The sequence below is a fragment of the Mobula hypostoma genome, chromosome X1, assembly GCF_963921235.1.
Source record: "Mobula hypostoma chromosome X1, sMobHyp1.1, whole genome shotgun sequence".
NCBI lineage: Eukaryota > Metazoa > Chordata > Chondrichthyes > Myliobatiformes > Myliobatidae > Mobula > Mobula hypostoma.
Window position 1 is genome coordinate 46,177,822 of NC_086128.1, and position 21,575 is coordinate 46,199,396.

The 21,575-nt window shown below is 37.6% G+C and overlaps 1 protein-coding gene across 5 annotated transcripts in view; it reads right to left on the reverse strand.

Moving 5' to 3' along the window:
* Window positions 1-21,575, reverse strand: part of kat7b (K(lysine) acetyltransferase 7b) — an 85,690-nt gene that overhangs the window by 35,317 nt on the left and 28,798 nt on the right. For 4 of the 5 annotated variants that reach the window (XM_063037581.1, XM_063037584.1, XM_063037582.1 and 1 more), the window contains 3 exons: window positions 20,656-20,803; window positions 8,714-8,890; window positions 1,102-1,341 (listed from right to left, as the gene is read on the reverse strand). In XM_063037581.1, the coding sequence (XP_062893651.1) occupies window positions 1,102-1,341; window positions 8,714-8,890; window positions 20,656-20,803 (565 nt within the window). The remainder of the gene's footprint in view (window positions 1-1,101; window positions 1,342-8,713; window positions 8,891-20,655; window positions 20,804-21,575) is intronic. The other variant, XM_063037586.1, reaches the window with a different exon arrangement.

The following is a 21,575-nucleotide window of genomic DNA, read 5'->3' on the forward strand; positions in this document are numbered from 1 at the left end:
ACAATCTAGAAAAGTCCAGTTATAACTATAGCCAAGCTGAAACAATTGACAACGAGGCCCATAGACAATAAAATTAAGGAATAAGTACAGGGTTTGACTTCCACCCAGTATCTGGTTATCAACACTGGAAGTATTCAAATAGGAATATCAGATAATACAGAATCAAATAAACATACTGTGGATTCAGTTAATTGGGTGATCTGTCCCAAATAGCAGCTGTCCTGAATAACTGATAGTCCAATTAAACCACTATACTTAAAAGGTGCATTTCCAAAGTATCAGCGAACCACACCTACCAATAACTGACACCATAAGTAACAGATATTGGATAGGGAAGCACAACTGTTAATCAGTTATACAGTACAGAAACAGACCCTTTGGCCCACCAAATCTGAGACAGCATTCCAGCACCCATTTACACTAAGCCCATTTTTATTCTTCCCAAGTTAAAAAATAACCTATGAAAGATTTTATAATCGATATGTTATATGGCCCTGTATAAAAAGATACATTAACATCAAGGATGTATCCTCACAATGGCAACCCAATATCCTTTACTTGAAGCAAATAGAAAACAGATGATAGATCAAATGAAATATATTTGGAATACAAATATTTATATCTAACCAATTCTATCTCATTATATCTAACCAATATTCACTTCTGAGGCAGGAGTTTACAAATAGCAGTAGCTTTATTTGCATTAAGCAGTGATGTTCCAACAATTTGACATAAGCTCACAGACCTTATAAATATCAAGCACAACAATTGGAGGAGAACGAGATGCCCAAATTGTGTTGCATGATTCCAAAAGTGGGTAAGAAACAGATCACAGTGTGGATATTAAAATTTCACAATCATCCTTCCAAGAGTAAGGAAAATATCATTTGAATTAGTTATCCATCTAAAGTGAAAAAACATTTATGAATAAGCCTGTTGCGAATGAAATTTAAAATGGGAGCAGATAAACATTTCACAGTTACACAACAGAAGATGTTATCCACTGACTATTTGTAACCCAGTTATTCCATTCATGGAGTTTTCAATCAATGCATTGAGAATATTGTTTAAACACTCAATATACAATGAAAGATTTCTTACCCAATGAATTACAACCTGGAGTAGGACACTTCATATTGAAATTATAACTCTCATGAAAACGCCGGCGCTTCGGCCTATGTGAAAGGTCACTTCCAGAGTCTTTCATAGAAGCATCTTTTGCTATGCTTTCATCATGCGATGCATTTGGACTTGAAATATCAATATCGGACTCAGATGATGGAGCATTTCCTGTAGGTGTACGTGGGGGAGATTCATCGTGGTCAACTGCAGTTTTGGTATCTAAAATAGCAGTTTTAAAAAACACAAATTAATTAGAAGTCTCTAATATTTTATGCATCCAATTTTGAAAAGCACTGGGCTAATAATCAACATAAATCTTTAAAATTATTTTAGAAAAACATCAGGGTATTAAGACATTACCGAGACAACTAAGTATAAAAGAGGAAAGAAAATGTAATATGGAGGTAATATCCTGCTTGCCATCTAAAAGCTATTCTCAAGGATATACTAAGAAGGGAAAAGCAGTTCCACAATTTGACATCTTCAGAAAAAACCCAGGGCAGAGAAAAATATACAGAATATTTTTAAGAGCTGCGACAGCAAGATAAAACTTTTAAAAAGATTAGAACAGAAGTTATGCAATTTGGAAGCAACAAGATGAACAATTAAAGGAACACTAACTATAACATTAAAAGAATGAGAAAGGTAGTAAAGTTTCAATGAGAGTTTAGATACTTTCTAAACTTCATCACTTCACCGTTTTTGTTTCAAGCTGTGTAACTTCTATGAATATTCCTGGAACACAACATTCCTACCTCAGGGAATTTCATTCAAGTTTTCGGGAAGATATTAGACCAGCAAGTTCAGTTCAGTACAGTACATTCTTAAGCGGGAGGGTGAGCAGCTAGAATTTGTGGTACACATTGGTATCAACAACATGGATAGGAAAAGGGAAAAAAATCTTGAAGAGAGAATACAGGAAGCCATGTAGGAAGCTGAAATTATTTTGTGAAGGTATTGTGCTTTGTGTAACTATATGTGCTGTATCATAACTACACTCAGTGTAGTTAGGTACAGGAGTGGAACCCTGCTGGAGTTCATCCACTTCGAGGTTCAACACGTTCTGCATTCAGAGATGCTCTTCTGCACAGCACCATCGTAAAACGTGGTTAGTTTAGTTGCTGACGCCTCCCTGTCAGCTTGAACCAGTCTGTGATGATTCTCCACTGATCTCTCTCATTAATGAGGCATTTTTCACCCACCGGATGTTTGTTTTGTTTTTTTATACCATTCTCTGTAAACTCTAGAGACTTGTGTGTGAAAATCCAAGGAGACCAGCAATCTGAGATACTCAAATCACACCGCCCGACATCAATCATTCCAGTTAAAGTTACTAAGATCACATTCCTTCCCCATTCTGATGCTTGGTCTGAAAAACAACAGAACCCACTTACCATGTCTACATGCTTTTATGTATTGAGTTGATGCCATAATATTAGCTGATTAGATATTTACATTAACGAGGTGCACGTGTACCACAAAGTGACCACAATGCATGTGAGCTGTAAGGACTTCACACAGTACTGTCTTTTGCACCTTGGCCCCCAGAGGAACCATGTTTCATTTAGCTGTGTATATGTGTATGGGTTCAATGACTATAAACTTGAACTTGAAAAGTAGGGTAGTAACTTCTGGATTGCTTGGTCTGCTGCCTGTGCCATGTGTTTGAGGGCAAGAATCAGATGTCCTGGCATTTGAAAAACTGGTGCAAGGGGGCAGATCAGATTTGTGGACACTGGGATCTCTGATGAAGGCATGACCTGTTCAAAAGAGTTAGGTTACAACCAAACTTGAGGGGAACTAATATCCTTGGAGGCAGGTTTGTTCGAGCTGTTGGGGAGAGTTTAAACTAGTTTGGCAGGGGAATTGGAACTAGAGTGATAGGTTTAGAGGATGGAGTAGCTGGTGTAAAGGTAGACAGTGTATAAAGAGACTGTGGAAAAAGATAGACAGAGAATAGCAAAGAAATTGCAGTCAAGTTAGAAGGGTTAAAATGTATCAATTTGAATGTCAGAAGTATCAGGAACTAGGGTGTTGCACATGGATCAGTATTTGGAACCTCGACACCATGACCACTAGAGACACTTTGCTATCACAACGGCAGGAATGGCTGCTGGACTTTATAGAGCTTAGATATTTCAAAAGGGACAGGGAGAGAGGTAAAAGTAGTAGGAAAATTACATTGCTAAACAAGGACAGAAAGAGAAAATGCCATTGAGGACTGTCCATTGAGTTAGTGCGGATAGACATCAGAAACAGTAAGGGAGCAATCACTTTATTAAGAGTATACTATAGATCTTCCAACACAGAGACACCAAGGAGCAAATCAGGAGGCATATTCTGGAAAGGTGGAAAAATAACAGGGTTGTTGCCGTAAGCAACTTCAACTTCCTCAATATTGATTGGCACCTCCTTATTAAAAAAAGTATAGATGGAATAGAAGTTGCTGGGTGTGTCCAGAAAGGATTCCTGACACAACGTGTAGGCAGGCTGACCAGAGGAGAGGCCATACTGGACATGGTACGAGGCAATGAACCTGATCGGGTGACAGGAGATCATATTTTTTTCTAGATTGAAGTGATACATTTTGGAAAGTCAAACTTGAAGGGAGAATACAGAATACAGTTAATGGCAGGACTGTTAGCAGTGTGATGGAAACCAAGGGCTCTTGGGTTCACGTCTTTAAATTTCTCAAAAGTTGCCTCACAGGTTGACAGGGTAGTTAAGAAGGCAAATGGTGTGTTGGCCTTCAATAGTCAGGGCATTGAGTTCAAGAACCATGAGGTAAATGGTGCAGCTCTATAAAACTCTGGTTGGATCACGCTTGGGAATACTGCATTCAAATCTAGTCCACTCATTAAAGGAAGGATATAGAAGCTTTAGAGAGTGTGCAGAGATTAACCAAGATGCTGCGTGGATTAGACAGCACGTTCTATTAGGATAGGTTGAGTGATCTAGTGTTGTCTCTTTGGAGCAAAGAGGATGATGAGAGGTGACTTGATAGAGGTGTACAAGATGATAAGCGACAAAGATGCACTGGACGACCAGAGACCTTTTTCCTCAGGGTGGAAGTGGCTAATGAAGGGACATAATTTTAATGTGATTGAAGGAAAGAAAGGGGGATGTCACCGGTGAGGTTTAAAGAAAAAAGTGGTGGGTGCATGGAGCTGTCAGGGGTGGTGGGTGGTTGTAAAGACAAATATATTAGGTTCATTTAAGAGACCCTTGGGCACATAGATGAAATATAAAATGGAGGACTATGCAGAAGTGAAGGGCAAAATTGACCTTGGAGTAGGTTAAAAGTTTGGCACTAAATCATGGGCAAAAGTGCCTGTACTGTACTGTTCTATGTAAAAGCAGGAACTGAAAACAAGGAAGTATTTGGAAAGAGAAGTATGTGCTGCTCTTGGCATGTGCTGGCTAAATTTAAGACACCAATGGACTGAAATTTTAAAAGAACTTTAAAAGGTTCTGCACATGGAACCTACACTAGTTTGGTGCAAGATTCCCTTTCAGTAAAATTAAATTGTGTACAACACCCAAAGCACTAAACACAATGGACCAGAATTACGGGAAGATGAGAAAATATCTGCCATGAAGGCATTTCCTTCTGCCATTCCAAATAGTAGTCATGTACAAATGAGTGACCAGGCTGGGTTTAGGTTAAGAGGCCCAAGGAATTTTGAGGTATTGAGTGAGTCTTCTCATCAATACTTTAGTACACCATTTAAACAATCACAATCTAGGTTCAAAAAAGTACGTGAACCTCTGGGGAGATGCCTTCTACAAAAGATACTGGATTCAGTATCAATAAAATGAGATTGGAGGTGTGGGTGGTAGAGGTGCCCTGCCCTATAAAGACAGACAAAGTCGGGTTACTGACCAAGCTTGCACTTCTCAAGAAAGATCTGTTTAGGTACACCATGCCTCGGTCAAAACAACTTTCAAAGGACCTTAGAAGAACTGTAGAGATGCATGAAGCTGGAAAAGGCTACAAAAGCATTTCTAAAGACCTGAGCATTCATCAGTCCACAGTAAGAGAAATTGTCTACGGAGGAAATTCAGTACCATTGCTACACTCCCTATGAGTGGGCGTCCTGCAAAGATCACACCAAGAGCACAATATGCAATGCTGAAGGAGGTGAAAAAGAACCCAAGAGTAACAGCAAAAGACCTGCGGAAATCTCTAGAACTTGCTAAAGTTGCTGTTTACGTATCCACAAGGAAAACACTGAACAAGAATGGTGTTCATGGAAGGACATCACTACCCTCCAAAAAAAAACAATTGCTGTACATGTCAAGTTTACAAAAAGAACACCTGGATGTTGCACAATGCTTCTGGGACAATGCCCTGTGAACAGATGAGACAAAAGTTGAACTTTTTGGCATAAGTGCATACCACTATGTTTGGAGGGAAAAGGGCACTGCACAGCAACACCTGATCCCAACTGTGAAGCATGGTGGAAGGAGCATCATGGCTTGGGGCTGCTTTGCTGCCTCAGAGCCTGGACAGCTTGCAAGCATTGAAGAACAATGAATTCCAAATTGTATCAAGATATTTTATAGGAGAATGTCAGGGTCACGGTCTGTCACCAGAAGCTTAATAGAAGTCAGATAATGCAACAAGACAATGATCCGAAACATAAGAGTAAATCAACAACAGAATGGTTTAAAAAGAAGAAAATTGGTGTTTTGGAATGGCTAAGTCAGCGTCCAGACTTTAATCAATTGAGATGCCGTGGCATGACCTGCAGAGGGCTGTTTATGCCAAATATGAGCACGCCAGAGTCACAGTGTTCCTTACAGAAAGCAGGAAAGGGTTGTGAGGGGAAAGATGTGACTGCTGACAGGATCACGTAGCTGACGAAAATTACAAAAAGATGGAATAGCCTTTTTTTTTACTTCTTCCAGAGATATTAGTAAAGTAAATTAATGCAGTAGACAAGTTTCAAAAAATCTATTTGGACCAGTGGCTTAATCAATACTCGCCAATGTGGGGAAAGTACAGCACGAATATAGCATTTTTAAATCAACATGGAGCACGAGATGATTTGGACAAATATGGTTACCATGACACCATGAACCTTTTCTACACAATGAAAGCATAAAGGTAGATGTATGCTGCAAACAGTACAATAAGCTATATAAACCGCTACAGTGAAAGCACAAAAGAACAAAACATTTCTTTGACAAGGATGGTGACTCTTACAATAAATTTTTAGTTCTCAGATAAGCCAAGTGTAAACAATTCTCTGAAAAGGTAAGATCTGAATTTGTTGGCAGCTGAATTAATGGAACCTTTTCCTATTGAAATTACAGTACAAAAAGCTATTCCTCTCACTGCATTGCCTTGATTACAACAGGCAGTACATTTTAAAGTGAGCCTGAAACAAGATTTCAATTCACCTACAATAGGAGCAGAACAGAGGAAAAAAAACAAAGAGGTACAATGGATCTACATGCAAAGTATTTTAATAAAATTATTTTATGTTCACCTGCAATTCAAAAATTATATATATACACACACACACATACATATACACACACACATATACACACAAACATATATATATTCCAAGTAAAAAAAACATTTATCTTTAAAAGTAAATGTTATGCTGCAGCTGAAAATAACTCAAGCCCTTCTGGATTCCTCTTAACCACCTTCCCCAATCTTGCAAATAACCACCATTACAATAGACCTTTAATATATGCTTTTTTAAAATTAATAATGAAAAGAATCAATTCTGTTTTAACAATATGAACTTAATTATGATTATTGTGTGGGATAAGCTTGCATCAAATGCCAGCAAAATACTTTTAAGGAAAATTATGAAAATGAAACATTTAAAAAATGGCACTTGTCTGGACAGTTGTATTTATACCTTAAGTACAAAAATACTTACAGTATTGTGTTTAGCATTATCATTGAAAACAGGTACCCAACAGAAAAAAAAAATAAATCAGAAAATTGGCCAAAATCCATTGTGGACACAGCATCAGAGTGATTTGTACTCAGAAACAAGGGCAAATAAAAAACTTAACATGATTTTGTACAAGAGCTTAGTCAACATCGATCAGAGGAAGCATCCCTTAATGCAACACTGCAACATTATGAACTCTTTCTTCCATGGAGAGTACAAAGGCTCAAAAGGAGGAGAGAAACAACTCCCATATACACTCAAAACTACATTACTTGTCAATGAAATCCATAATAAAAGGGAGATCCTGTGTGTCAGGAGGGGTAGTTATAATGAGGACAGGAGACTCAAAGAGCCAGAATTAGAGGAAAATGTCAGAAAGTGGCTATAGTAGTCTCTTTTACTAGCAAGAACCCCTGCAAAAGAGAGCAATGCAAGAAATATAGCCATTTGCTCACAAGTGCACATAGGCTTATATCCAAGGAGTAGAGACTATCCCCTTCCAATAGAAAAAAAATATTTTAAGGGCTGAGATGCCACCAATGAACAAATATAGAAGCAAGCCAGTAAAGTATTTGAAGTAGGTATTATTTATTCATTTATTTCTTTGTGTGATGTCAGTGAAGGTACATTTGCAAAACAGAATGTGAGAAATGTCAGTCATCTTGACTCCTCTCCTCCTTCCACCTGTTTACTAGTTTGTAATATTGATGGTAACAATCAGTTATAGGTAAAAGTGAATATCATGTGGTTAGCACCTAAAAACAGGTGATTTGCTATAATCTAAAGACCAATCTGAAGACTGTCCATTCATCTCTTCCTACCAATACCCCTCCTGGCATTTATCCTTGCAAGCAACAGAAATGCTACACTTGACCATTCACCTGCATTCAGAGCTTCAAGAAGTCCTTCCAAGCTGAGGCAACATTTCACCTGTGAATCTGTTGGGGTATCTATTGTATCCAGTGCTCCCAAAGAGGTGTTCTCTACATTGGTCAGACCAGACATAGACTGGAGGACTGTGCTGTCAATCACCTCCACTCCATCCACCAAAAGCAGAATTTCCCATTGGCCAACCATTTTAATTCCTATCCCCATTCTGACATGTTGGACCACAGCCTTCTCTTTTGATAAGATGAGGCCATGCTCAGGGTGGAGGAGCAACACCTCAAATTCCACCTAGGTGGCCTCTAACCTTATGTTATGAACATTGATTTCTCCTTCTGGTAATTTTTCCCCCTCCATACCTCTTCTCACCTGCATATCACCTCCTTTTGGTGTCCCTCCTCCTCCATTTTCTCCTATGATTTATTTTTTTTATCAGATTCCTTTTCTCCAACCATTTATCTTTCCCACCCACCTGGCTTCACCAATCATCCTCCAGCTTATCCTGCTTCCCCTCCTCTCACCTTTTAATTCTAGCATCTTTCCCCCTCCCTTTCCAGTCCTGAAGAAGGGTCTCAGCCCGAAACATCAACTGCTTATTCATTTCCATAGATGCTGCCTGACCTGCTGAGTTCCTCCAGCATTTTGGCTGTGCTGATCTAAAGACCATTATTTGCTATTTAAGACTTTTTTAAAAATAACAAAACAATGGAATTGTCTAAAGTTAGTTTTTCGACTCACAAATATGGAACAGGAATCACTGCATGCAATTCTATCACTTATTTTACCTTTGTCTGAAAACTCAACTGGATGCTCCGTTTCTGATCCGGAGGAGCGAGTCTGTCGCAGAGGGTATTTCTTCGGTGTAACTGGAGTTGTCTGCTGTTGGCTACGTGTCACCCTTCTTGTCGCGTAAGCAGGTTCATCTGAGGTATATGATGGTATCTGGCGTACCGGACTGGAATCTGTTAGGGGTTTGAGATTTATTAATTTTTTTTTAAATTTAATCGATATTTTAGACTTACATTTCCAATAAAATACAACCAGCCCTTATAAATTAAATAAACTGAAATAGCTGATAAGTGTTTTACTTATCACAATAGAGTGATCTGAGAGTTTTTAAAAAATCTACCAATTTTAAGCAAAAAACTGAATGAACTCAGTTCAATGGATCACACTACCGCCCCATAATCGACCAGTTTCAAAAGAAGTTCAAAGTACCTTGGTTACTGAACTTATGCGAATTAGAACACTGAAGAGTGCTTATTTCTTCCCATTTAATCTAGCAAACAGTTGCCATGCTATACATTACTTTGAAATCCAGATTACTGCCACAAGATTTGAGGACATCTCTGGTAATCAAACGATTTTATGCAACCACAAGCATTTGTTTCTTGTTATTATAACATGTTACAGTAGTATAACAGAGGTTTATCTTTTTTTTTTAAAAAGTGACTAAATAATTCAAAGCATTTGTAAACAATCAGTTCTCAAACTATTAGTACAGTATCCCAATGCCTCAATTTTGAAAATCTGCTTTCCCCAAAGATAGCCACTTTTCACTCTCTTCGCAGATAATGAAAACATCCACAAATGTATTCTTTTTGCCCCAGTTCAAAATCTTTCATCACCCTTAACATACACTCAGTGACCACTTTATTAGGTACACCTGCTCATTAATGCAAATATCTAATCAGCCAATTATGTGACAGCAACTCAATGCATACAGGCATGGTCAAAAGATTCATTTGTTGTTCAGACCCAACATCAGAATGAAGAAATGTGATCTATGTGACTTTGACCATGGAATGACTGTTAGCACCAGACGGAGTGGTTAGAGTATATCAGAAACTGCTGGTCTCCTGCGATTTTCATGCACAACAGTCTCTGGAGTTTACAAAGTGAAAAAGAAAAAAAAACATCCTTTGAAGAACAGTTCTGTGCGAGACACTGCCTTGTTAATGAGAGAGATCAGAGAATGGCCAGGCTGGTTCAAGCTGACAGGAAGATGACAGTAACTCAAGTAACCACGCATTACAATGGTAGTGTGCAGGAAGTACCTAATAAAGTAGCCACTCAGTGTACACAGACAGCCAAAAGGTATGAAAAATAAATGAACAACTTTAGTGTCACTGTCAAGAATTTACAGAGCAAAACTATGCCAACTCATGCTGATGATTAAGAGTAGTTAAATGATTTTATAGAATATTTTTTCTCTCAGCATTGATTAAGGCGTCCAAAGGGCTTGTTTCTGTGCTGTAGTGCTCTATGACTCATCTTCCCATTAAATAACACAAGCTGTTGTTTTAGGGGAACTGGACAATCTAAATACTGCATCAAAACCACATAGCATATGGAAATGCAAAAGATACATAATACAAACAAAAGCTTAAGATACCATGACCTCATTACTGTGGAAAGGAGGGCAAATGGTACAAGCATGAAATTAAAAGAATTAGTACAGGAAAAAGTGCATGAAAAATTACTGGCAAGTAAAATCAAGAAACGCAGTTATTTTATAAATGGATTAAGGCAGAAGGATAGCAGTTGCTTGCCAACACTGTAAATAGGATTGATGACAGTCCAAAACAGGACACACCCAGCAGTTTACTAAACTGGTGGAATTACTTGAGAGCTATCTAGTTAAGATATGTGCAAAAAAAAGTCTGACATTTAAAAAAATATATACATATTAGGACTGAAGATGATAACACAGAGAAGCACTTAAGAAAAAAAAATTAAGAACTGACCAATCAACTTTCATCTTCAACATCTTAATTGCCTTTTTTTTTAATTTTCTCCGTTGATCGGAGGCTGTGAATTGGTTGGTTTTAACTTTTCTGTGCCCTATTTGGGCAGAAAAGTTTACTTTTGATTTCTTAATATGGCTGCTAAACTTTCTTTTTAACTGCGTCATTTCTTTCTTTTCCCAGGGGATTCTGGGTGGTTACTTCCCTTTTGTCATCTTACGTATTTCCTGTGCGGCCTTAAATTTTGTAGTTTTTTTTTAAATTTTATTCTGTTTTGCTTTTTATAATCACTTTATGTCAATAATCCTATTTTTTTTTGTTGCTGTGTCTATTCATGAGTTTGAGGTTTATTGTGGTTTTTTTTAATATATATTTTCCGGCTTTTGTTCTGTTCTGTGTGTATTCTAATTGAGCTAACTTTTTTTTTACTTATTTTTTTACTGTTTTACAATTAGCTGATCCTTTTCATATTTATACCTTTTTTTTAGGGAGCGTATACCGGAAGTCATGGGGGTAGTTTTAGCGCTTGCTTCTTTCTGGCGGGTCTGCTTTAGATTTTGCCTTGGGGTCTTGGGGTGGGGGGTGGTGGGAGGGGCTTCACGTTTTAGTTTGTTTTTCTTTGGGCTATATACATTATTGAAGTACTGGTTGCGTCCTTTTCCCCGGTATCTTTTGTATGTTCTGTTTCCTCTCCGGGTTTGTGGGTCACGCCTATTGTCAATCCTCCTTGTTGTGGGTTGACTTTAGGATTTATGGAGTCTATTATTAATTTTGTCTCCTGGAATACTAATGGTCTTAATCATCCTATTAAAAGAAAAAAAGTTTTTAAAGTGTTCCGGAGACTTAAAGCACAAATTTTATTTTTACAAGAGACCCATGTACGGAGGGGGGACAGACTACGTTTTTTCAAATTCTGGAAGGGACAACAATTTCATTCGAACTCCAATGCTAAGATTCGAGGCGGCTCTATTTTTATAGATTCCTCAGTTACTTTTATACAACAGGATATTATCTCTGATCCGAATGGTAGATTTTTATTGGTTAGTGGTTTACTATTTAATAAAAAAGTAGTTTTGGTTAATGTTTATGCTCCTAATATGGATTGTCCGGAATTTTATAAATCATTGTTTGATCAGTTTCCGAATTTGAACGAGTTTTCATTGATTTGGGGCGGAGATCTTAATACCTGTTTATCTCCAGCTTTGGACCGTTCGGCTCCTTTACGGACTTTACCTAATAAATCTGCAAATTTGATTAATTTTTTTCTTTCTGATTCTGGGTCGACGGACATTTGGCGTTTTCTGCATCCTCAGGAAAAAGATTTTTCCTTTTTTTCACATGTTCATCATTCCTATTCAAGAATTGATTATTTTTTTATTGACTCTCATCTCATTCCTTCAGTGATTAAATGTGATTATGATTCTATAACCATTTCGGATCATGCTCCACTTAAGCTTTCTATTAAAATTATGGCCAATATACCAAACAATAGACAATGGCGTTTTAATTCGCTGTTGCTTCAGGACTCGGACTTTGTTAATTTTATGAATGAACAGATTGAGCTTTTTTTTACAATTAACCATACAGAAGATATTTCGGTTAACACTCTTTGGGACACTTTTAAAGCCTATATTCGGGGTCAGATTATTTCGTATTCCGTTGCTTTGAGGAAGAAACAGAAGCAGGAGGAGATGGCAATTGTGGACAAGATTAAAGAAATTGATAAGAAATATGTTATGGCTCCTTCTGAGGAGCTATACAAACAAAGAACTGAACTTCAAATGGAACACAGTTTACTACTCTCGTCCTCGATTGTAAACCAATTAAAGAAAACAAGAAGTGATTTTTATGTTCATAGTGATAAAATTGGCAAGCTGCTGGCTAATCAATTGAAATCTAATTATGTTAAATCTCAAATCAATCAGATTTATAACCAAAATGATCGATTGATATTGGATCATGTGGGGATTAATCAAACCTTTTGTGATTTTTATTCTTCTTTATATCAATCAGAGTCTCCTCGAGATTCTAAATATATGAATGATTTTTTAGATAAGTTAGACTTCCCTCAGATTTCACAGGATATGTCTTCTTTATTAGATACTTCCATTACAATGGATGAGATTAAGAATGTTATTTTTTCTATGAATCTGGGGAAAGCTCCTGGCCCTGATGGGTTTACCGTTGAATTTTATAAATGTTTTGCTTCTTTATTGATTCCTTGGCTCTATAAGGTTTTTGAGGCTTCTTTGAAACTTGGTAAACTTCCGGAATCTTTTAATAGAGCATCAATTTCTTTAATACTAAAGAAGGATAAAGACCCTGCTCAATGTGCATCTTATAGACCAATATCTTTATTAAATGTTGATTCTAAAGTTTTTTCTAAGTTATTAGCAAATAGACTAGAAAAAGTACTTCCTTCTATTATTTCGGAAGACCAAACGGGTTTTATTAAAGGTCGTTACTCTTTTTATAATATTCGTACATTGTTAAATATCGTTTATACTCCCTCACAAAATGTTCCTGAGTGTGTTATTTCTTTAGATGCCGAGAAAGCTTTTGATAGAGTAGAATGGCCTTATTTATTTAAGGTGCTTGAAATGTTTAATTTTAGCTTGAAATTTATATCCTGGATTAAACTGTTATATCACTCCCCTGTAGCCTCGGTTCGTACTAACTCTTTAAACTCACCTTTTTTTCCTCTCTTTCGTGGTACTCGACAAGGCTGTCCTCTTAGTCCCCTATTATTTGATATTGCATTAGAACCTCTTGCAATTGCTATTCGAGAATCTTCAAATATTACTGGGATAACTCGGGGATTAAAGTTCCATAAATTATCACTCTATGCTGATGATTTACTTTTATATATTTCTAATCCTGAGAGATCTATTCCTGCTGTTTTAGAGTTATTAGCACAATTTGGTCTTTTCTCAGGTTATAAATTAAATCTTAGTAAGAGTGAACTTTTTCCGATTAATAAACATCTTCCCTTATATTATAAATTTCCATTTAAATTGATTAATAATTACCTTTCATATCTTGGGATTAAAATTACTTGTAAACATAAAGATTTATTTAAGACTAACTTTTTACCATTAATAGACCATATTACTCAACTTTCATCTAAATGGTTTCCCTTATATTTAACTTTGATTGGTCGTATTAATGCAGTTAAGATGTTTTTTTTGCCAAAATTTTTATATGTGTTTCAGGCATTACCAATTTTCGTTCCTAAATCTTTTTTTGATAAAGTCGACTCTAAAATTTCTTCATTTATTTGGCAGAATAAGAATCCGAGACTGGGTAAAATACATTTACAGAAAGCTAAGAGAGATGGAGGTTTAGCATTACCTAACTTTAGATTTTATTATTGGGCTATTAATATTCGACATATGAAATTTTGGTTACTTGACCGGGACATACTATCTATTCCTAAATGGGTAGCATTGGAATTACAATCTGTTCAGGGTTATACACTTGGTTCTATTTTAGGTTCATCTCTTCCCTTTGATTCGAAACGCCTTAAGCAGGTCTCTAACCCGATCGTTAAATATGCTTTGCGTATTTGGTTTCAATTCAGAAAATTTTTTGATCTTAATCAATTCAGGTTAGCGATTCCTATTTTAGGTAACATTTTTTCCTCCCTCTTTTACGGATCGCGCTTTTCAAACTTGGAAGACTAAGGGTATTTTACGGTTTTTGGATTTATTTTTAGATGGTTCCCTTATGTCTTTTGAACAATTATCTAATAAATATAACTTATCAAGAATACATTTTTTTAGATATTTACAAGTTAGAAATTTCTTAAGTACTATACTTTCTTCCTTTCCAATGCTTCCTCCTATATATATTTTAGATTCGATAATTAACCTTAATCCATGTCAGAAAGGTGCATCGGCTATGATTTATAATATTATTATGAAACTTAGGAAAGCTCCATTTGATAAGATTAGGGTAGATTGGGAACAGGAATTGGGGCTTACCATCTCTGTGGATGATTGGGGGCAGATTTTACAATTAGTTAATACTTCCTCTATTTGTGCTAAACATTCCCTAATTCAATTTAAAGTGGTTCATAGAGCACATATGTCCAAAGATAAGTTAGCGCGTTTTTACACGCATATTAATCCTTTCTGTGATAGATGTTCGGGGCAGATAGCCTCTTTAACTCATATGTTTTGGTCTTGCCCTACTTTGGAAACTTTTTGGAGAGATATTTTCAATATTATTTCTAAGGTATTAAATATAGATATCTCTCCTCACCCTATTACTGCTATCTTTGGACTACCTAAAATTTCTAGTAATCTTTCCCCTTCAGCCCGTAGAATGATTGCATTTCTTACTTTGATGGCGAAAAGATGTATTTTACAACATTGGAAAGAGCTTAATGCTCCAACTACCTTTTTTTGGTTTTCTCAGACGATTTTATGTTTGAATCTGGAGAAAATTAGAAGTAACCTTTATGATTCTTCATTTAAATTTGAACAGATTTGGGGACCTTTTATTCGATATTTTCATTTAATGTAATATTTACCCTTCTTGTTCTTTTTTCACTGTTTTAATGGAGGTCGGGATTGAGGACGTGATTTTAAGTTTAACTCTGTTTGGTTTCAAGTTAGCCCATTGCTTTGCTTTGCTTTTAGTTAGTTGCACGGTGGGTTTTTTTTTGGGGTTTTTTTTTTCTTTTTTTTCCATTGATATATATAAAATCTAGTATACTATTATGTTATCTTGGTTTCTTATGCTTAAATTACATTGTTTGTAGTATTTTCTTTTTGGTATTGTTATCTTTTGGAATTTTATTATACTTTAACATTGTATTAATGTTTATATGGATTACCTTTTTTGGTATACTTACTCAATAAAAAGATTTAAAAAGAAAGAAAGAACTGACCATCATTTTGCAAACATTGACTATAAACTAACAGTCATAGAAAGATGTATATAAAATTGTGAGTGACTAAGATAGGGTAGTTAGTCTTTTCTCCCCCCCCCCCCGGGTGAAAATGCCAAATACCAGAAGGCATCGGTTAAAGCGAGAGGGGTTAAAGCTAAAGGAGATTTGCAGGGCAAGTTTTTTTTTCTCCCAGATGGAGAGTTCAAGTGCCAGGAACACATTGCCAAGGGATATGGTGGAGGAAACAAATACAATATCAAAATACAAAAGGCATTCAGACAGGAAATGGAGGGATATAGAGAGAACATGCACAGGCAAATGTGCCATTTAAATTGGTGTCACGTCAGCACAGATGTAGTAAGTCCAAGGGCCTATTCCTGTGTTGCACTTCTGTGTTCTATGACACAGTATGGAAACACACCTTCAGCCCAACTAGACCACACCAACCATCCATTTACAACCAATCCAACATTAATATGTTTATTCTCTATAGATCTGTTCAAAATGGCGCCAGCAGCCAATGCGACTACTGGTGATGTCCCGCAGAAAATTCACAAAACTGCTACTACTTCTTCTCAAATATACTTCTACTGCTAATCTGTGTGCAACTGGAGCCCATAATTTACATTCTAATAATGTCTTTTTGGGCTGACGAAGCGATCTGGCGCTTTTGCTGTCTCTGAGGGAATTTAGTGTGGTTGAGAACGGAGTTTGCGGCCTAATAGCGGAGCATGAACCCACAATCAGCTCCATTACTCACCAATCTCACAATTAAAGCGTCAAGCAAGATTAAAATCAATGAGGACGAGTGCGGAAGGCAAGCAGGTGTTCAGTGCCATCTGCCTGCATTTGACCAGTCTCCCTCTCCCTCACTGCTGCTGGAGGAAGGTGCAGGAGTCTTGGGTCTTCGGCAAGGTTTGATCGGCACAGTTTGTTATATGCATTTCTGGTTACACCTTTTTTATTGCTACTTTGCGCAATTTTGATCAGGGCACTTCAACGCGGACTGGCTCTGCGGCCTGCAGTCAACAAATGACACAGTGCTAAATTGAACTACACTGGACATTCCCAGACTGCTTCAAGGACTTTGCAGTTTGATATTAAATATATTGTGTGCTATTTGCTTGTTTTTCTTTGCCATTTGCGCAATTTGTTCTTTTTTTGCGCATCGGGTGTTTGATGTTCCACATTGTGTTTCGTGGCTGCCTGCAGAGGACACATCTCAGTGTTGTATACTGCATACATACTTTGATAATAAATGTACTTTGACTTTGATTCCCATCAACTCTCTCCAGATTCTACCACTACGTACATAATGTACAGCAGTCAATCACTCTACCAACTAGCACATCTTTAAGACATGGGGGTGAAGCCACCAAAAGAAACAAATGCAAACTGGAGACAGCAGCTAAAATCTGGACTGAATCTGTATCTAGCGCTGAGGCAGCAACTCTACTAGCTGCATCACTTTTCCACCCAATATGTACATGGCTGGAGAATTGGAAAACGATTATCAGCGTACCATTGTTTAAAAGGAACGAATGAAGTTGACTGAACCATTACAGTTTTGTCAGCCTAACACAGGCAAGAGGAAAATTCCTGAAAGTAGTTCTGAGAGACAATACATGCAATTGCACAAGGTCGGGAGATATTTGTTATCCCAAACAAATGGAGCTAGTCAGGGCAAGAATAGATGAAGGTACAGATGAACGAGTGGTTGAGGAAGTGTTTCAGATTTCTAGATCATTGGGATCTCTTCTGGGGAAGGTATGACCTATAGGAAAAGAATAGGTTAAACCTGAATCTGAGGGGGTCCAATATCCTTGCCAGCAGATTTGCTAGAGCTCTTGGGAGGATTTAAACTAAGTTGGTAAGGGGATGCGAACGGGAGTGACAGGGCTGAGGATGGGGCAGCTGGTATACAATTCAATACAGTGTGTATTGAAACCCGAGGATGAACAAGCAGATGATATGGCAAAACTGCAGTTAGTGGGATGAGATGAAGTGTAACATGGGGGCAAAAACACAAAATAGGTGACGAATACAGGACTGAAGGTGTGATATTTGAATGTATGCAATATATGGAATAAGGTAGATGATCTCTTAGCACAGTTAGAGATTGACAGATATGACGTTGTGAGCATCACCAAGATGTGGCTGAAAGAAGATCACAGTTGGGAGTTTAACATCCAAGGATGCACCATGTATCAAAAAGACAGGCAGGTGGGCAGAGGAGTGGGGAGGCTGCTGGTTAAAGATGAAATCAAATCCTTAGAAATAGGTGACAAAGAATCAGAGGATGTAGAACCCTTGCAGGCAAGAGTTAAGAAACTGCAAGGGTAAAAAAAGACCCTGATGGGAGTTATATATAGGACTCCGAACAGTATCCAGGATGTAGGATACAAATTACTATGGGAGATAGAAAAGGCATGTAAAAAAGGCAATGTTACAATAGTTTCTGGGGCGGGGGGGGGGGTGGATTTCAAGATGCAGGTAGATGGGAAAAATCAGGTTGGTACTGAATCCCATGACAAAAGAGGCAAGAATGGATACTGAACGACTGGAAAATAACACTGGAGAGGTAGTAATGGATGCAAAGAAATGACAGATGATCTTAAATGTTCTGCATCAGTCTTCACTGTGGAAGACACTACCAGTATGCCAGAAATTCAAAAACATCAGGAGGCAGAAATAAGTGTTGTTGCTATTACTGAGGAGGAGGAGGAGCTTGAGAAACTGAAGGGTCTGAAAGTAGATAAGTCACCTGGACCAAATGGACTGCACCTCTCAGGGTTCTGAAAGAGGTATCTGAAGAGATGCTAGAAACATTAATGATCCCTTAAGAACCACTGGATTCTGGAATGGTTCTGGAGGACTGGAAAATTGCAAATGTCATCCCACTCTTTAAGAAGGGAGGGAGGCAAAAGGAAGGAAATTATTGGCCAGTTAGCCTGACTTCAGTGGTTGGGAAGATGTTCGAGTCCATTGTTAATGATGAGATTTCAGGCTACTTGGAGCCACATGGTAAAATAGGCCAAAGTCAGCATGGCTTCCTTAAGGGGAAATCTTGCCTGACAAATCTGTTGGAATTCTTTGAGGAAATAACAAGCGGGATAGACAAAGGAGAATCAGTGGATGTTTACTTGGATTTTCAGAAGGCCTTTGACAAAATGCCACACATGAAGCTGCCTGTCAAGATTAGAGCCCATGGCATAACAGGGAAGATACTAGCATGGAGAGCATTGGCTGACTGGCAGGAGGCAAAGAGTCAGAATAAAGGAGGCACAGACAGACAGACAAAATGCTGGAGAAACTCAGCAGGCCAGGCAGCATCTATAGCAAAGAGTACAGTCGACATTTCCAGATAAGACCCTTTTTCTGTGTGTTGCTTGGATTTCCAGCATCTGCAGATTTTCTCTTGTTTGTGTTAAAGGGGGCCTATTCTGGCTGGCTGCCGGCTCTTCTCAGATTATATGTCAATGGTTTTGATGATGGACTTGATGGCTTTGTGGCCAAGTTTATAGACGAGATAAAGATAGGTGGAGGAGCAGTTAGTGTGGAGGAAGCAGGAAGTCTGCAGACGGACTTAGACAGATTGGAAAAATTGGCAGATGAAATATAGTGTATGGATGTGTACAGTCATGCACTTGAGTAAAAGAAATGAAAGAGCTATTTTCTAAATGAGGAGAAACTCAAAGGGACTCGGGAATCATACAGGATTCTCTAAAGGTGAATTTGCAGGATGTGTCAGTGGCAAGGAAGGCAAAAGCAACTTTAACATTCATTTCGAGAGGACTAGAATACAAGAGCAAGGATGTAATGCTGACACTTTATAAGGCATTGGTCAGACCGCATGGAGTATTGTGAGCAGATGAGGGTCTCTTATCTAAGAAAGGATTTGTTGGAAAGGGTCCACAGAAGGTTTACGAGAATGAATCCAAGAATGAAAGTGTTAACGTATGAGGAACTCTGGACCTGTACTTGTTGTGGAGTTTAGAAGAATGAGGGGGATCTCACTGATAGCTATCAAATATTGTAATATCTAGGCAAGAGTGGATGTGAACAGGACATTTCCTATAGTGGGTGAGTCTAGCACCAGAAGGCACAGCCTCAGAATAGGACATCCCTTTAGAATAGAGATGAGAAGGAATTTCTTTAGCCAGAGGGTGGTGAATCCATGGAATAAATTGCCACAGACGGCTGTGGAGGCCAAGTCATTCAGTTTATTTAAAGCAGAGGTTGATAGGTTCTTGGTTAGTCAGGGCATCAAAGGTTATGGAGAGGAGGAGGAAAATGGGGTTGAGAGGGATAATAAATCGCCATGATGGAATGGTGGAGCACACTCGACTGGCCAGGTAGCCTAATTCTGTTATGTCTTATGGTTTCATGTGCCAACAACTATATTATTTGAGATAATAATAGTAGCTGATAAGAGCAGTACATTTAAAGGAGCATACATTTGACATTGTTCCATTGTCAGAATGAAAAACTTGCAAACTGAATCTAAAATTAGTAATGGGTTGCAGTATGCTTGTAAAGGGGTAGATAATGGTAGGCAGCAGGTCTCATTATCCAGGGGAGATAGTGGACGAAACAAATACAATAGGTTGTCACAAACGAATATCAATGATTTATAGAAATATCAGAATCAGAAGTAAAATTATAAATCATGCAGATGAAAAAAAAAACCTATGAACTAGTTAGGTGAGCAAAAACATGGCAAGTTGAATTCAATTCCTGAGAACTGGAATGGGCCAATAGGAAGAATCTATCCTCCTTTGGTTAATAACTATGAACTACAGATTTGAAGCAGTTACAAGTAGGATTATAGTGCAGTTGAAAAATAAATACTTTCAGGCAAAAGGCAGTTGAGGCATGGAAACTATTTTTTTGAAAAGATGCTGGAAGGAGAACCGAATATCTAAAGAGCATGGATGAGCATTTTTTAAACTTTGCCACAGACCAAGAATTAATAAAACTGATTATTCATTTTTGACCAGCAGGGAAATAGCAGCTATATATCTGGCCTTTCCCTCCGCTGTGAATTCACTCTTAATTTTCCCTCAATATCTTGCAGCAATACCTTGAGAACCCTGGCTATTCCGTAATGAAGACCTGGTTAATCTGGTAGACCTGCGTGGCTGTCCATCACTCTCAGAGCTATCTGTATGATCCAGATCAGCAGAAAAGTCTGAATCTTCTGTGCCGTCAGAGCTGCTACCCGCCTGACGCTGGAACAGAATACATAATAGATTAACTCTTAAAACCATCAACATACACTACTAAAATACATTTATACTCAAGAGTAATTGTTAACTGTTGAAAAGGTAAGAATTTGGCAGGTTAAATTAATATTGATTTTTAATGAAAATTTTGTGCAACAATAATGTTCAAGTCTTTTAACTTTGTTAACCCAAAGTACAATCCAGCACAAAATATTCAGATAAAATTTTCACCTCATTTTTAAATTGCCCATCAATTTAGCATCTTTTATCACTTTCCTACATAACTACTAGACATCATGACACTCTTCATAATTTGACACATATTGGCAAATCTGCTCAAAAAGCCCAAACGATAAAAAAAACCATGGTTTACTGTTGTAAAACAGGGATCACAGTATTGTGAGTTCACAGACAAGCTGTTCTAGTAGAAAATTAACTTCATTATATATTTAACCATTTAAACCTACATTCACTATACATTTAGATCTTGATGTGTACATTAGAAGCAAATAGAACAACCTCTGTTTATTAGTACTTGTCCTCCATATGGTGAGAGCAACATTACATCCTGAAGAATCTCAACTGTTTATTCCCCTCTATAGATGCTGCCTTGACCAGAGTTCCCTCAGCATTTTGTGTCATACTCATCACTAAATTTGCCTCATCTTCCGAACTTTCCAGTTTTTGACAGTTGAACTCATCTGTTTTCTCCCAACAGCTTTCCTCTTAATCTAGTTCAATGCAATTGAACTCTATTTTTATCTGTTTAACTGTAAAA